We start from the raw sequence: 18,398 nt of genomic DNA, 5'->3' as shown, positions 1-18,398 counted from the left end.
TGCAAAGAAAAGGCCAGAAGTTTTCAGAAAGATGTCCTGGGCTTTGGAGGAATGTGGAGTTTCTGCTTTGGTTGTCTGAGAACTTCCTCCGGGTCTTTTACCAATTGCTCAATCAATCCCTTGAGTGTCTCTTTTGTGCCCGGCCCTGTGTTGGAGTTGTGAGGCCATAAAAGAAAAGACATGAGTTTTGGAAACAGTCAAAGGGATTCTGTTCCTTGAGAACCCACGTGCTTCCAATGAGAATGTGAGAAGGTTTCACCAAGGAGTCATAACCTCCAAGACATTTTATTTTGACAGAAAATTTGTGACAAATCCATCAGAAATGGGATCAGGAATTTTTGGTCTCCCAGTCCCCAGTCCTGATTTTTAATTCCCAATTCCAAAGTTCTATACTAACATCCAAACTATAGCTTGACTTTTAAATTTACCCCACTCCTCAGGAAGAGAAGTGCAGGCAGGCAGCTGTTTCCAGGAGATCAGAAGAAGGTAAATGAATACTCAAGATTTACAGCGTCAAAGGCTATGTTGAGGATAATTCTTATGACTTTGTAAAAGACAAGGTACTGAAAACCAAGAAATGAAGGCTGCCATCCTCCCCATGGCTCCTAAAAGAGTTTTGGAACCTCTCTTTTATGTCACTACATTGCTGGTCTAGCTTCCTAAGGCATTGAGCTGCTAGTCTGTACCATACAGTTTTACAAAAATATACATCAACATATTTCTCACCCTCTTGTCCCACCTCTCACCCTTCTGAATTACTTTTTCCTCTTAGTTTGAGTCCAGGTTATTTTTAACTAACTGTAGGTGTTCTTTATTATTATTATTTTTTGCACCATGATCACTGGAAATGTGCAGGGTGTAGCTATAAAAATGACTGGACAAATTTGCAAACAGATGTATCATTATATGTATATGTACATGTATAAAACATGATCCCTCAATGAGGTAACCTAAGGAGGCTGAAAAGTTCTCCTAAAGATGCTGCCTTGGCAAAGATATTTTAAACAGTCCTTCTTGGGTAGTGGTGCCAGGCCCGGATGTGAAACCCAATACACTGTTTATGTCACTAGAGTTTCAACTTGTTTGGGTCTGATGTTGTGCCACATTAAAGGTAGTCACCTCACTTGATTTGCTAGATCTGAACCCAAATGATGTCTGGCTATTCATCCAAAAGGGACAAGGATTTTCACCACAGAGAGTCTGTTGTAGTACAATTCCGTGGCAGAGCTCAGGCAAACCTCCCATCACTGGCTCAGTCCTGGCATAGCATGTGGCTCTGCAAACTGCCTATGCTGAAGGTGTACTCGCTGTGGTCACTCTGTCCTCTGTGTTCCCACCACCCTGGGTCCGGTCACTCACAGAATGACTGAAGCATGCTGCAGTGGAGAACTGGAAATGTATCTCTTGTTGCTCTCTATCTCCACCCACCCTCCAGACTGGGGCCCAGAATGCCCACGTCCAGCACTGTTGTAGACGGGAGGTCTGTCGCGCTGAAGTGCTGCGCTGGCCACATTAAGATACCACATGTGTTCCCAAGTGGTATTGCAGCTGTCCCGAGGTCCATCTCTTCTCCCTCTCATACTGGGATCTCACTGGGAGGAAGTCTCGGCAGATTCCTGCTCTGATGGGCCTTCTCTCATGCTAGTGTGGACTTCACGGGATAGGGCAGACAGAGTATTTGTTGCATTTATTTGTTCTATCACTACAGAAGAAGCATTTCAAAATGTGTACAAAAGGATACTCTATTCCTCCAGTGGTACATCCCTTGTTCACAGCTAAACAGCAATAATTTAACATCATCATAGAGGCAGATTGGAAATATGACTGCATTTCTCATTTACAATCCTGTGCATGTACTCGCCAGAAGGGCAGCTGAAGACCTAAAGCTGTACTGGATACAACAGATTCGACCTGAACAATCACCACACACAACATTATAAAAAAGTGTATTAGAAAGTATTGGAAACAATATTGCATATTAATATGTGGTTACACATGTTCACAGTGAGTGCCATTGCACCAAAAGCATTATGTGCTTCTTTTTTCTGATGCCTGTACATCTTAAATAAGTCTAATAATTTTGGTTCATCTTAAAGTAAAAATACATTGAAATGAATGAGAGAGATCTAGATTTTAAAAGAGTTGACCATTCATTATTGCTGGAACTGAAGAAAGGAAGGATACACTGGTGTCATGATTTGTCTACGTAAGTCCAGTTCATCTCGCGTTTGTTTTGGCAAGAAGAGGACGCTACAAAACTCACAGTGCAGTCAAAACAAAACAAAACAGAACAAGAAAAAAGCACAAAAATTGGGGGGGTGGGAACCATATAACAACAAACCTACATCTCAGGCAGCTCTTTCTCAAGGAAGATTCTAAGATTTTATTATGTGGCTAATTCTAAATTGGAAATGGAACATGCTGGTATGTAAAGCAACTGGTGCTGGGACTTTACCCTTTGCTGATATGCAATGATAATGTGATGATTTTTAGTGACTCTTGAATTAGGATAATCACACTCGTTAGGTACAAATTACAGAAGGAATATGGGGCAAGGAGCTGAGATCCAGGCTTTCCACATCTTGGGAAGCTGGGGTGTCAGAGAGGGGGAGGAAAAAGAAACAGCAATTACTAGCTGTAATCAACAGGCCAACCTGTTATGAGTTACCGTCCCGTCTCCAATATTTACTTCAAACACAATGAGAGTGCATGGAATCTAGGCACACAGTAGTACACAGTAGTACCCAAGACACACACACACGCCATCATACAACAGAACAAACTACGCAACAAAAAGTGTGAAGTCATGCAAACTCCTACTTTACCAGCTAGAAGAGAAACTTCAGCAACTTTTGGTACATGATATGGTCACCTTTTAAACATAAGTTAATTACTTGCTGACATAATATGAAACCTTACTTTAAATACAATAGTTTCAAAGAAAAATGGTGTTACAATATAAAACCACAACAAAAGGTGTGCAAAGAGACATTTATATTGGCTATAAAAGGCAGTGAGAGGAAAGGGCAAAGCAGTTTAGAGAAGAATTCCTGCAACCACTATTTACAGTTCTGGTTTGAGCTTTGTTTGAATTCCACTTGAAAAAATAACTCCCTTCAACCAACTGACTCAGGGGGATAGATGGAAAAGAACAGAGTAGGTGAAATTTGCAACAAACTGACTCTAAGAAGGCTCTCACCTTACAGATATTAACTTGGATAAGGCGCATCTTTCTCTGTAATTGCATATTGAAGGAGGACTGTCTAAAGCCCTTGGCTTCTCTCTCTCTCTCTTCCTTCACTCAGTGCATTGTTGCAGCCATTTTGTTTATTCCACTTTCCAAATGCCACACCCTTCTGTGAGCAGAGAAATCCATGACTCAAGAATGGTATCTTTGTAAACTCCATCCTTTCAACAAAACTCAAATGTTTATGAGGAAATATATTTTTGAAGACTGAAGGGGAATAATTCATTTATAGAATTTATAATGATTCCACAGGAACACAAGTCAGGCTTGATACTGCTGACTGGGAATATTGAGAATATTCTTCAAGTGCTTTTCTATTTTTTTTGCGGGGGAGAGAGGGAGGGCTTCCCAGACTTTTGATTGGTTTAGAATTCAGTTGGGTCAGTGGTTCTCCACCAAGAGTGATTTCTCCTCACAGGGGACAGTTGGAGATGTCTGGAGAGTTTGGGTTGTCAATTTGGGGTGCTACTGGCGTCTATTGGGTAGTGACCAGGGATGCTGCTAATTATCCTACAATGCACAGGAGAGCTCCTGCCTAACAAATAAGTATTCAGCCCAAAATGTCATAGTGCTGAGACTAAGAACCCCTGTTTGGATTAAATGCTGAGGTGCTTATGTACAATTTCCTCTCTGTTGCTTCATTTCATCTTGGGACAGTGTTGGTGAAGACAAGTACTGTAAATATTTGAAATGGTATATTCTTCATTGCCCAGGTGGTTGAGAGTAATGACCTTAATGATAGCATTAATCTTGAAGGAGACCCTTGCTGGTTGGGATTAGAATCTCCACATACCTTCCTTGGGCTTCAGTGCCTCCATGTCATAATATGGACGGGTAGGGTTCTCACCTGCAGTGCCACCTGCCTCCTCTTTTCTGGGGGATCTGGTGGCATTACTCTCCGAAGGTCTGGCTCAGTCCCTCGATTGCCCTGTGCATTCCAATATCTTACAGGCGCGGGGCCAGCCATCCTATGTATGTGTAGACACACATGGTGGCTTGCCTTTACAGTAAAGAGCTTCAACATGTTTGACAGCTTAGTTTCAAACAGATGAGTTCAGTGTGTTAGCAACAGAGATGCTGGGCTTCACGTATTTCATTGAGCTGAAAATTAATGATCATTCTAAATCACTCCTTTATGGGTTTTAAAACGAGAATAATATACAGTGACGGTAGGTAAAGAAACTTACCGACACTGAGAAATTCAGGCTTGTGGCTACAAACAGATGTACATAATTAAAATGAGGGCCAGGATTGGATTTCCTCAGGAAAAGAGGTTTCTGGTATTAGATGGAACCAGCCAGGGAAGGAAGAGACTTGAAATAAAGCTTTGGTTTCTGAGGAATGTTGCCATTTGAGAGGTTCAAAAAGAATTAAGATCCAAACCTCGGGACTGGTGTTTAAATTGTAGTGACAGACTTTGGGGGCCATTAAACACATGGGAGTGAAAAAGCAGGCAACAGGGCTCCCCAGATATGCCCACGGGAAGACAGGCTCCTCCTACGGGGCAGCAAGCCTCCGGAGGCTCAGGCCATCTGAGCAGCCTCCGCAAAGCCAGCGAATCCAGGGGGATCCCAAAGGCTCTAGCCCAGCGTCTCCCTCCACCCAGGGCAGTCTGACAGACACAACTTTCCCCAAACAACTCATTTTCCTACGCAGAATATGACTTAAAATAGTTTTTTCTCTCAACAGTGTAGCCTCTCCGCCTTAGATGCATGTGGCCCGAAACTGGCCTGGGCACAGGTTGTTGGCCCTGCTGTCTTGGCACTTGGGTGGCGGCACACCTGTCCTGTCTGCTCACCTGCAGAGCCACACGGCAGGGGCTGTGCTCTCTGCTTCTGGGGACTGGAAAAAGACACCTGGTGCGCAAACCCAGTGCTTAGAACAGGGACGAGCACGTTCCTTCCCAGGCTGTGCCGTGTTTTATCTATTTCTCTTCGAAAATTTAGACTAATCGCTTGGAGAAGGGGATTCTAGGAAGCAACAGGTGAGGGACTCTCAGCCAGCAGTCTGGGGAAACATCTAGGAAGGTAGCAGTTATGGATGCTCCCAATGCAGCCCTGCCTCTAAAAATAAAAATCTTTTTAAAAGCAAATCAAACCCCAATAAACCAACTCAAACAAAAAACAAAAACAGCTACAAATCCAAACACAACATTATCTGGTCCAGTCCAGTCTATGCTGCTGGCGGGAGCGAGAAGGCGGCAGTCCTTGTGCTTTTCCTGGGATGGCTGGGTGGGGCGGGGGTCGGGAGGGCTTTAGCTCATGTGGAAGCGGTGCTCCCCTCGCGTTATGTGCGACGAGAACTCGTACCGGTCCTGGCTGTGGTAGCCGCACATGTTGCACTCAAAAGGATCACGGAAGCCGTGGCAGCCCATGTGGATGGTGTACATGACGTGATCCAGGAAGAGCACCCGGCAGTGTTCGCACTTGTACACCTTCATCTGCTCCCCGCTGGTGCTGACCACGCGGAGCGCGTCCTGCGAGTTCTCGGAGGCGGCGCGCAGCAGGTCGTAGGCGCGGTGCTCCTCCTTGAGCGAGAGCCCGTTGCGCGCGTGCGGGGCGATGTGGTTGGTCAGGTAGATGAGGCCGCTGCGCTGCTCCTCGTTGTTGCTCTCGGTGTCCGTGGAGTCTTGGCAGCTGTTGCTCGGGGACGCCTCGCGCTCCGAGGGCACCAACTTGGCCTTGGAGAGCAGCAGCAGGTTCTCCACGGCGCTGTCCTGGGCCGAGTGGTTGGAGCGCGGGGTGCCCTCCGCGAGCGGCTTGTGCAGCTGGTACATGGGGCTGATGACCGGGACCACCTCGGAGCCGCCCGGGGGCGTCTGCACCAGCGGGCGCAGGGACTCGGCCCCGAGGTAGTTGATGGCGTTGTTGATGGCTTGGTCCATCACGTGGGACTTCATCATTTCGTTCTCCTTCTCGTAGCTGGCGCTGCTGTCGTAGGGCGTGTCCGACAGGCCCTTGTCCCCTGTGGAAAGCAGGCGACAGTGAGTGGGGCGCGGCCACCTCCGGAACCGGTCAGGTCCCGCAGCAACAGCTGAAATCTACACCCGGGGAGGGAAGGGGGAACACCGCCTGGGGGCCCAGCACGCCTGCGGACCCCACACCTGCACACATACACACACACCTGCGGACACATCACACCTGCACCACACTGACGGGCTGGGGGAAGGCCCATGCATCTGTCTAGGGGGCACCAAGCCAGGACCCACCCATCATAGGCACTTAAAGAGATTTTGTTGGATAAATGAATAAATAAATAGGGGAACACAAGATTAATTTAATTATGTTATTGTATTTCATTTAATATTTTAAATAGTGTATTTTAAATTATGCTTTTTCAGTAGAGTGTTCTCAGTAATTTACAACTGGCTAACTTATACATTTATTGAATTAAAATACATAATAATTTATTCATTATATACAATATATTTAAAATATGTGATATAATGTTAAATTAATAATTTTAATAATTGTATTTAATACTTTTAATAATCTAGTGTAAAATTTAAACAAAATACATGATGATTGTTTATTTTTGTAATAAAATGACACATTTTTGACAAATAACCCAAAGGTAGATGAGCTCTGTCTTGTGATGAGAGTGGAAAGGATACTCAAAAGTAATTATCTGTAGTTGGCAGGCCTGAAGCAGGGCTCCCCAGAAACATGTGGTGGAGGGTAGGAGGCATAGCAAGGGAGCTACAGGGAAAATAGTTGTTATTCATCTGTTATTTTTAAAAAGTACTGAGAATTCTTGATGTACAAGGAACTACTGCTGAGGCCTCAGCAGTGATTGGGCCCTGGTCTCGAGACACTTCTGATCTATCATCATCAGTTCATAGGAGTCCGTGAACTCATTTCCCTGGCAATGGTGAAATCAGAGCCTAGATTGGGCTTCTTCAATTAGCTTTGTAGTAAATATCGTAATACAAAAACTAAATTTCCTTGAAGGCACACCTTCTCAATATGTTGGTCATAAGTTCGGTATGAAATCATGGCTTAATTAGCAAATTCATTAATTACAGTAACTGTCTGCACTCTTACTGGCAACACTGCGGCTGTGTTCTACTTTCAGTGGTGGTACATAAATGAGTCAAAGCACATAAGCCCATCCTTGGAATGTCTGAATGGTTTATATTTTACCACTACTCTGTATATTTCCATCCTTCAACACATCTGGACTGGGCAGAGGGACAGAATGGTGAGCAAGTGAGAATGGTCCCCATCCTTCGCAGCAGACAGCTACTAAGGGAGGGTAGGTAGAAGTTCATGCATGATTGCACAGATAATTCCTTCCCATCTGAGAAATCCATGAAGACAAGGGGAGCTTGCTATGAGAGCATTACACAGGTTTCTGATCTTGTAAGAGTCAGCCAGACAAGGAGGGTTTTGTGTCCCAGTGTTGGGGACAACAAGAAGGAAGTTTCTGAAGGGAGAACGGGCTGGGAGGTGTGGCAGGACTGAGTGAAGGTTGGGGAACCAGAGCCCTAGGTGGGGGCAGTGCTGGAGAGGTAGGCAGGAGGGGCAGGCAGAGGCCAGCTAGGCAGAGACTTTGTCTAAAAGAGAATGGAAACCAATGAACGGTTTGAAGGAAGAAGTGGCCTTCTCATTCACTGTGGAAAGAACAGCTTGAAGAGGGGCAAACGTGAGGGATAATTCAAAACTTCCCCAATGTGCAGGTTATGGCTGATGATGGCTGGTGAGGGTGGTGGCAAGGGAAGGTCCCAACACCTCCCACGCTGCACCTGACACTGAGGTCATCAGCTGGTTCTTACTAACAGAAGGATAAACTACTCTGTAATTCATACATTTACTAATAGTCCTTTTATAAAATCTGTGACCATTAAGAATTGTCCAGGAATATATGCCCAATTATACCATAAAGTACCTTTGAGTTTCATGTCTTATTTTGCAATGGGTATGTATCATATAATAGCCTAGTTTCTGTTTGTTTTCATCTACTGGTGGTCAGAAGTGACATATACTCTGATTACAGAAAGAAAACTTGTGCATGGCCAGTTACGCCCTTCCAGAAACAGAACAGGATGAAACCCCTATGAAGCTGATGGTAGGGACCAAGGAAGTGGTGTTTCTCTCCATTAAAGGTCAGAAAAAGTAATTGTATAGCATTACTGAAACCACACAAATTTTTTGTTTCTGTTTTTGTGTCGAGCAGCTAAATGTCTTGTTACACTAACTCCAGAACAGAATGAATCCATTCTAGTTTGTATCCAAGTCTATCCCTCTACCAAATCACATCAAGAAACGCAAGAAACGGAGGGGAATGGACTTTGTAGCCAATTTTGCTAAATATAGAAGTCTTTACAGCCCCACCAAAAGGGTGCTTTCCCACCTAATCATCCTGTCTCTCCCCAAGGCATGGTTGTGTGGTTTCCCAAGCAACCCTGAAATCTGTTATTTTCAAACTTGGTATCACAACAAATGGGTGTAGGAAAAAAATCAACATATATGTCAGATTACTGTGGCACATGAAAATTACCATAGAATTTCTCTTCCTTAATACCCAATGAAACAAGAAAAATAAAAACCTCTAAATTTCACCAACAGCAATCAGCTAAAGGAACAGGTCATGTATAGTCATAGAATATTATATATAAACATAATTATATATAATATGTATTTCATTATGGTGTGTGTGAGTACACACAGACACACACTCAAAGACTAGAAATTCTGGAATGAGATGTCGGGCAAAGCTTCGCTGCTCATCTCATTTCCAAATCTTTAGGTGTGAGTCAAGAATAACCTCAGCATTTTCCCTCATATCCTCATATCTATAAAGACATGATTCAAATAGGTATATTTTCCCTGTTCTGATCAGAAAAGCAGTTGAAACCTTGGCTGACAAGAATCAGATGACCATGGAGAAGTGAGCCCCTGCAGGCTCCCTGGGACAGAAGCAAAGTCCTCTGTGGTCTACACTGAAGAGGAAGATGGCTCGAAGCCCCAGAGAATCTCCTGTGGGGATGAAAGCATTCCCTAAGTAGGTACAGTGCTGATGGCTTAGGGTATGTAACTAAATTTCAGATGAGGGAGAGAGAGCAAAGGAAAAGTATTTTAACAAAGGCTGCACTTTGCCTCACCAGACTCCTCCAACCCCATCTTTGTCATTCTTTCAGGATTCAGAAAACTCAATAGCTCTCACAGGAAAAAAAAATGCAGTGGGAAGAAGGCTGAAATGTCAATCAAGCTATATCAGACCAAGCAGAATAAGCAAGACGAAAAGAAATGTCAGGGTTACTAAGAAAATATTTTCTAGAAATACAGGGAAAGAAAGGAAGTAAAACACAGACCATCGAGTCCCTCCTAGGGGAAAAAATCCTTAATTCCAAGAAGAGAGGAAATGCCTCATAACTGCTTCATAACATGGAATCAATTTTAAAAATATTCAAAATAAAATACAAAAGCAACAGAATAAGAGGAAGAAAGAGATTTCGGATCTCAGGAGACAAGACAAGGAGCAAAATAATATTATTACAGAATTAATGCATGGATTAAAAATACATCCTCAAACACAATACAATTATAGAAACAGAACATTTATAGAAACTTTTAAAAAAAAGTTGCTTGAATGTAACGTCCAATCAATTAAGAGATTAATCAAAATAGAAATAAGAATAAAAGGGCAGGGTCTGATCCTTAAATCTATTTAAATAGAGTTAGTAATAGAACAGGAACTACTAAAAATTAAATTACTGACAGAGGAAAACCACAAGAGAACAGTGAGTAAATGTAAAAATAGACAGAGAAATAAACAAAAAACTTAAAGAACTGTTAACAGATATGGAAGACAAATTATCTAACATATGGACAACTGGTATCCCTCAACAGAGATCACAATAGATGGAACAAAACATATTTATATAAAAGAGAATTTCCCAGAAATAAAGAGAGAAAAAAAAGGGACTTTCTAGATTAAATGGCAGGTATTTTTTATTCAGAATGAATAGACCAAGATACATCCTAATTAGGGTATTTAACTTCAAGGTTAAGGAAAGAACCCTCAGGCATTCAGGAATAAAATGCAAATCACCTTGAAGAAGAAACAGTTATACTAGACTTGATGTTTCCACAGCAACATTCAACAAGAAGGGCCATCAGCAAAATCTAAAAAGTTCTCAAGGGAGAAAAAGAAAGAGTGGCCCAAGATCATAGACTCTGTCAAAATGCTCATCAAATACGAAGGCAACAGGCCAACATCCTCAAACACAATACAGTGATAGAAATGGAACATCTATAGAAACCTTTTTTAAAAAAGTTGCTTGAATGTAAAGTCCAATCAATTAAGAGATTAATCAAAATAAACAGAAATAAGAATAAAAGGGTAGGGTCTGATCTTTGAATCTATTTAAATAGCGTTAGTAATAAATAAACTACTATGAATTATGATTACAGAATAGAGTGTGAATATTACAAAGCTGGACAATGTAAAAATAATAAGATAATGTGAACACTGGAACACTGAATGTGAACTGGAATACTGTCCTTATTTTTCAAAGCAGTGAGCCAGTAAATACTGCTTAACTTGAAACAACTGGATTAAAAAAATTCAAATTTCTTAATGTTTTTCATAATACATATTTTTAATCTTAGAGGATCCTTTAAAAATAATATTCCTTTATGTGAGAGGATATTTAAGATAAGCCACTTCACTTTTGTTCGGGTCTCTCTTCACCTCTTGAATTTAAGGCATGTATGATATGTTGGAATCTTTATGAAAGTATTTCATATTTACCAATCCATCAATCCACCTAGTTCATCAGCCTATCCACTCACATACATATGCATCAGAAGATATTTAGAATGTTACTTATCTACTTTTAATATTGGTAATTTCTGGATGTTGGGCTTTGTGGTGATTTGAAAACATTAATCTTTGCATTAAAATTCTTTATATTAACTTCGTGTTATTTTAACAATATAACAGGGTTTCTTTTTCTTACAAAAGAAGAAAATATACCTACATAATTATAATGGGTAGCACAAATATTGGTAATTGTTGTTTTCCTCTTTGTGTTTTTCTCTATTTCAAAAATGTTCCCAAGTCAAGCACCAGACAGACTAAAAACAACAATTATCATTGCTATTTAATATAAGCCCTTTTCTAATTAGATTAATCAGTCCTGTTGACCTGTATTTGATGATCTCAGAGGGGGAAATCTTTAATGGCCCCAGTGGTGAGGAATGTTGCTGGCAAAACAAATACTCATTCACACTCATGTCAAAGTTTAAGGAGAAAATTTTAATCATAGGTTATGGATCAATAAAGCAAAACTATATGCCACTCTGAGCAATAGTCATCATGAAAATCATATCGTCTTACATTCTTAAGATGCTTTCTAGTGTTGGGAGCACCATCACATCCATCACCCCTTCTGAGCCTCAGGACAGCTCTGGGAGGAGGCAGGGCAACAGACCCACACCCATCCCACAGATGGCAACACTAAGCCCAGCACCACGCTCAAGGCCACCAGTCACTCCTAGCTGGAGCTGACTCTGAAGCATGGGGCTCTTCCAACTGAACCACTATTGGGCCAGCTTGTGTGAGAACAGCTGTATTCCTACTCTCTTTCCACGTTCACATGAAGGCTAAACTCAGCATCCAAGAAGCCGAGAGGGGCCTTAGAGACTCACTCACCTCTTAATTTTAGGGCTGCAGAAGCCGTGACACATTGGGAGTGACTGATGGAAATCTCATCAAGTTGAAGCGGGGGTAAGGTAGGCATTTTAGGGCAGGAAGAGGCATCATTTTTACAAATGAACTGCCAATCACCAACAGATTATGCAGCTGCTTGTGAGTCTTTTGCTCCAAACTCCTCTTCTGCTACCCTCGTCCACTGTTCCTACTACGTCCCCTGGGTACTCCTTTTTCATCTTCGCCTTGCCTCATCAGAGCACTGTGTTGTTTATTTCTTCTACTAACACAGAAGCATCTCAAGCCAACGCCCACATTGTGGTCTCACAAGGGTAGGGGTTGGGGAGTGGCTCCAGGAGAGTTTCACAGATGAAATTCTCATTTGGTTTCAAGTCTCCAAAAGCTAAAAGGGGCTGCAAATGTTCATTCACCAAAGCATTCTCCAGGCTCCTCACCTGACAGAGGATGCCGTCCCTGCTTCTTAAGGGCAGTAACCCTTCACTCCCCTTGCACACACTCGCTGCTTTATCTCTGCCCAAATCCCAGTCACCACCCATCTCTCTGTCACTGTGTCCACCCCAGGGGCCTGCAAGCAGATGCTGGGCCCTGTGCCCAGTGCTGCTAGAATCCCACAGCTTATGCTCAGCACAGGACCTCACTCCTACTCCATTCAGGATGGCAAGGCCTCCCTCGTTCTCATGGTCTAAAGGCTCAAGTGTATGTGGACAACTCCCCACTGGCTAAGCCAGTGACTTTCACACTTTATGTACACTGAATCCTTCTCTCCCTTGCTCCTCTCAACCCCCACCCTATGACAAATCTCTAGTGAATCAAAAGGTCAAAATGGAGCCCTGTTTGAAGCTGCAAGAGGGAGGCTGGTGCCCAGGACTTGGTCTTGCCTCTGTCCTTCCCCCTTCCTGTCATCCTGCAGGTCAACAGGTGCCCTCTGGGACCCTTGGCCTCACCAGCCCCTGTTCTGGCCCCACCTCTCTCCCACCACAATTTCCCCATGTGTCACAGACACCAGAAGTCCTTGAAAATCAACACGTCAAAAACAGAACCCTGTCTTTTCCCAGAACCTGGTGTTACCCTTTTCATCAAGGGCACACTATTCTACTGGAGTCAGTGTGACTCATGGTTTCCCTCACCCGATCCCTGCCTTCAGCCCTATGTTCCTCTGACGGCAGCCCTTCTCCTTCACAAGCCCCTCTTTCCATGCCTGCTGCCACTGCCTCTGCACTCTCCCTTTTCCAGTCATATTTTGGTACTTGATGTCTTTACTATCCTAGCCATCGCTCTCATGAAAAATAAGGCAATGCTTCTTTCCTGCTGACTGAATGAAGGGTTCTTCTCTCACCTGGTATCTGAAGCCATTCATCCTGTGGCACAGCTGCCTAGGACACCTTTGCTTTTCCTGCTTCCCCAAGGGCACCTGAGTTATGCTTGGGAAGATGCCCTGCTCCTCTGTCATGTCCTTAGGCCCCCACTCCAGCCCTCGTGGTCAGCATGATTTCTCATTGATCTTAAACATCTGCCTAGATTCCCCCATTCCTCCAACACCTAGAATGTGCTGAAACCCTATTCTTCTTCCAAGGTGCCTCTCAGCCTCATGAAGCTTTTACTGGTCCTCTTTCCTGGACAGAGTTAACCTTCGCCCCGAGGATTTCTAAATGTTTTCACAATCTCGGAGTCATGGGATGTTCACAAACACCCTGTGAGGATACTAAAGCATGGAACCAAGGCTCTAGGGGGAGAGCCATTTTACTAAGGTGACAGAGTTGGCGAGTGGCAGTGGCTGTGTATTGACTCTGAGCTGGTTCCCAAGCCTACCGCCTTTCCACTTGGACCCTGGCTTGCCGTCCCTGCAGCGTCTGGCTGGATGGTGGTGTTGATGCGTCTATCACCTACTCTGGACATTACTCCTAGAGAGAAGGATGGTCTTCTTCTTCTTCTTCTTCTTTTTTTTTTTTTTTAAATCACGCAAAGCATTAGGCAAAACAGCAATCCTAGCTAAGCCCTGTCTTCACTGGACACTTCTCAGGGGCCAGTCACTGTATGAGTCTTCCCATTAACCCTTCAGAGTCCCCCATAAGGGGAGAGTTAAGAGCTTCATGTGAAAAGTGAGGATCTGAAGCTCTGAGAAGCCGGCCAGGCCTGAAGTGTCCTGCAGTGTGGTGTCCCCCAGCCAAGCCAGGCCCAAACTCTCCACCCTGTGCACGCTGGTGCAGCCGCCCCTAGGAGCGATGTCCACAGGCAGATCACAGTGCACCCCCAGATGCTGCAAAATCACATCTAGGAAAAACTGATGGGAGGTTTGTCATTTCTAAGACACTTATTGGAAAAAATTCTAAGATATTTAAGGAATGTTAAGCTTATCAATTTTTGCTTTTGAAAAATTAAGATTTTTTTTCCCTTTCTTCTACCCTCAACTAATTTCTACTTGCAACTAAAACACCCACATAGTTTTTTTTTTTAAGAGACAGCAAACATTTAACTCTTACCAAGAAATTTCTGAGGCATAGAACTCTTACGTTTGGCGACGTTACTTGCTAGTCTGTCCAGCACGAGAGATCTCTCTGATCCTATCTTGCACAGGTCTTCTGCCATTTCACTGTGATTAGTTTCTTCTTTAATGACTAAAGTCAAAGACAGTTAGAGAGGCCAGTTTAGAAAGGCTTACATTTAAAGGGTTCAGTCGCTCCAATGTTAAATCTGACATTTGTTAAGTGCCTACAAGACCTAGGCCCTTCCTAGAGATTAATTCTAATCTTCCCAGCAACACTGCCAGACAGGCAGAGGCAGCCACAGCAATGCCAACGACCAGCTACGTGCAAATGCTTCTTCCTCCAACAGCTGCTCACCATGCATCATCCTCTTTAAGTCCAAATGCACAGACACTACCACCATCGCCAGAGACTGGACTGGGATTAAGTATTGATGTCCCTTTGACAAGTCCTTTGAACTTTTCATAATACTCCTAAATCCACTACGTCCGTCAGTCTCTAACAGCAGCCCTCTGAGATGCAAAGAACTGTCTGACCTAATGTCTGACTTCATGGACCAGCACAGTGAACTGAGATACAAAAATGTGGCCCCCAAGAACCTCCAGCAGATCTGGGCAATGTGGAGAAAAACCCAGAGTCCCTTATCCCTGAGCACACAGCAAACTCCTGAAAATCAAAGCACCCCAACTATTGTAGAAAATTTAGAAATTATGAAGGCAAATGTTGATGTGTGGGCCATTTCTAGTCACTCTTGATTGCTCTATGTCATCCCTTTCCAAAATTGAAAATACAACTTTGTATCCTGCATAGCTGGATCTATATTTACATCTAGTTATTGTGGTTGGAGGTATAAAAATATAACTCTTTCATTTCCCGGCAATTTATCCTAGTCTATAAGGAGTTGATAATATAAACTGATTATCTTAAATGCCTGATCGATTCTTCCAATACCATTCCTGTCTTATGCTTCCTCCTGCCTTGGCTATTTCATGCTGATTTATCACGGGGTGTTTGGTAGGTTATCCATCTCTATTATTGATTTATCTGTCTATTCTTCAAAGAGTTCCATCCATTTCAGTTACATTTTCATACATCACTTGACATTACTCTTCTTTTAAAAAGTTGCCAATTATCTCATGTATATATCCAGATACTTTATGATACATGGTTACCAGATTCCAGTAAAATTTACAAGCCAGTTTTATGTTGAAATGATACGGTAATTTGGGCAGAGGCACATGGACAGCATCCAGACCTCTCTACCTCTCCAATCTCCCATGTTTTCTTTCTTGCCTCAGTATGGTTTGCTGGTTTTCTTCATTTGTAAGTATTTTATGTCTTCATTGATATTATGAATGTTACTTTGAAAACATGTATTTCAAATTGGCTATTGTTGCTGGTATATTTTATATTTTAACATTTGAAATATGTGTTTTTTTTATTAAATGGGCAAACATATATAGCCCACACCCTGATTTATATGCAAGATAAAGATAAATCCATAAAACCCAGTTCCACTGGTCACACACTTCATCTATTAAGCTAATATGCTTCCTGACATGTCCATCTTTCTCTGCAAAGCCGTGCCCACGGCCTGCCCAGGACTCCCAGAAGTCAGGGGTCTTCCTCTGCACCACGGTGCAGGGCCTCCCAAAAGCCTCCACCCCCAGAGGCAGTCACAGCAAGGAACAAGTGAGCCTGATGCTCGCGAGTTACGGGCTGCTCTGTCATTAGATACATGCACCTCCAAGGGCTGGTGATTCTGTTTGTGCACCAAAGGCTCAAGAGAAACTTATTTTTTCCATAAAGACATTAAGAAATTATAACAGGTGACCAAAAGCCTTTTACTAAAGAAAATTATATTCAGAAAATTCCTCTTTTCCTATATCGCCTAATTGAGGCTTTGATTTTACTGAATTCACCCAATCTAAGGGGGTTTGGGAGGTTGGAGAAGAGACTATTTGCCCATCCATCTGAGCACAGACAAGGGGTTCTCAGAGGGGGACAGAGGAGGAAAGATGCATCAGAAGGCACAGGTTCCACCCACCCAGGCACAGCACAGCTGAAATGACCAAGCTTGCCCTGCCTGCCTTCCTGGTCCCAAGCACAGTTCAGGAAGACTTCTGTCAAAGCCCTCAATACTCCAAATTCCTTAAACCAGCAGCACCTACAAGTGCTAGGTGTTGGCAAGGGCAAAAACCAAAGGTGACTGTCGAAAGGTATTTATGATCATTCTGCACCTTTCGAGGCCATACCAGACAGAAAGAATTAAGTGCAATTCAACAGAATTAAGTGCAAGCCTGGCTTTGTCTGCTGCCACACTGAGACCAGACCACTGCTCCTTCCTTAGAGAAGCTTTCATACCTCCTGAGTGAGGGGACACAGAGGCATCACGATGGTAGTCCAAGTAACTTAACCACCAAAGGGAATACATTAACATTTTAGGGTGAAATTGATACTCACCACAAGGTAATATTTAATACACATTACTGGCATGTAGCCTTACTGATATAGAGACTAACAGAGAAGAATTAGCTTCTTCTCTGGTATCAGTATGTCAGTGACCTAAACATCCATGTTTAGGTAAGTACCTGACACATGTCTAGGCTCTTGCTCACACCTGGATCCACCCCCTTATGTTTCTCTCAGAGCGCTGCTATGAGGGTGGCCTGGCACGAATCATCACTCACATTTAAGCGATGAGCTCTGGGTCACATTCAAAAACAGAGAACTCAAACCCAGGTCTCAGTGAAATGAATGCTGCTTCTCCCGCTCCCCTGGAAGCAGCTCTCGTGTACTGTAGCTTGTTTCTTTGGTAATGAAAACAGTGGAGGAAACAGAAATGATATACTGTCTGTTTCTTTTGTTCATTTTGTCTTTTCAATTCTATGTGCATATCAGATTCCTGTATTCAATAGGGTTTGGCATTATTGATTATAAGTCCTCAGTAAATATTTGTTGAGTAAATAAAATGGCTTATTAAGCATTAATATGTAAACTACATCATTAGGAGCACTTCCTTCCAAGACCTGTTCATTTATTTTTTACAGAAAAATACAATATTTGAGTGTTGACATTTTATTTCAAAGGAACATAATTATCTTCTCATCCATTAGTCTTCTGCCCTGGGGTCTGGTCATGTGAATTAATAACTGTTACATTATTATTATTTTAACATCCAGTTTCTTCTCTTCCACTCACCTTCAATGCCTTTCCATTCTAGACCTGAGATTTTGAAAGAAGCCAAATGATAATTTAATGATATCTTCCCATTTCACAGGGAGAAAACTGAGACCTGGAGGAATCACCTGTGAGCCCCAGATCCCTGGCTGACTGGCAAAGGAGACAACAGTTTGGCTGCAGAGCTCTGGTCAGGTGAGATGTTGCCTCTCCGTGCCAAGACTAATCGGAATCAATTTTTAGCCATTCCCAACATTCTTTTCTCCGCCTCTCATCTGCCACTAATAATCTGAGGGTACTCTGGTGAATTTTCCCTTTTGAACCATTTATTAAAGTCCGAAAGGTGAATGAACGAGGCTTAATAAATTTTCCACCATTCGTTAAATTGTGACCTCACAGTCTAGTGATGGCTTTTCCAGGAGCAGTGATAAATGAATACTGTTTTGAAAGAGATTAGCTTTATATGATCTCTTTATAAATTGTTTATCTCTTAAAAAATTAGGGAAGAACCTTTTATAACACTGCCATTCCTCTAGGTAAATCCAGCCTTCCTTGGTAATCTCTCCACATCATTTATTCTACAGGCTCTGGGGTTGGAATCAAGTGCTATCTCGTTATGCAACACAGCGGAGCATCACAGCTCCTGAGAAAGAAGTGACTTTTCCTCTCATCCTTCGACAACCTCAATACTATCAACTACCAGGGGCTTCCAACAAACTTCAACCTCACTCTTCAGGCAGGAGTGGATACCCTGCCCTCAGTCTGAACTGATGCTTAAAATCACAGCCTGAAAGTTCTTATTTGATAAACTT

General features: G+C 42.9%; 1 protein-coding gene across 20 annotated transcripts in view; it reads right to left on the bottom strand.

The window, feature by feature from the left end:
* Positions 1–255: 255 nt before the first annotated feature.
* The window catches only part of IKZF1 (IKAROS family zinc finger 1), a 103,017-nt gene continuing 84,874 nt past the window's right edge, over positions 256–18,398 (bottom strand). For 16 of the 20 annotated variants that reach the window (XM_017956713.3, XM_021935782.2, XM_021935785.2 and 13 more), the window contains 2 exons: positions 14,404–14,538; positions 256–6,211 (listed from right to left, as the gene is read on the bottom strand). In XM_017956713.3, coding sequence (XP_017812202.1) covers positions 5,502–6,211; positions 14,404–14,538 — 845 coding nt within the window. In that variant the 3' untranslated portion in view covers positions 256–5,501. The remainder of the gene's footprint in view (positions 6,212–14,403; positions 14,539–18,398) is intronic. The other 4 variants (XM_031665414.1, XM_031665422.1, XM_031665424.1 and 1 more) reach the window with 1 other exon arrangement.

The sequence above is a fragment of the Papio anubis genome, chromosome 4 (assembly GCF_008728515.1).
Source record: "Papio anubis isolate 15944 chromosome 4, Panubis1.0, whole genome shotgun sequence".
Lineage (NCBI taxonomy): Eukaryota > Metazoa > Chordata > Mammalia > Primates > Cercopithecidae > Papio > Papio anubis.
Note: the sequence above shows the minus strand (reverse complement) of the source record. Positions and strands in the feature narration are given on the sequence as shown.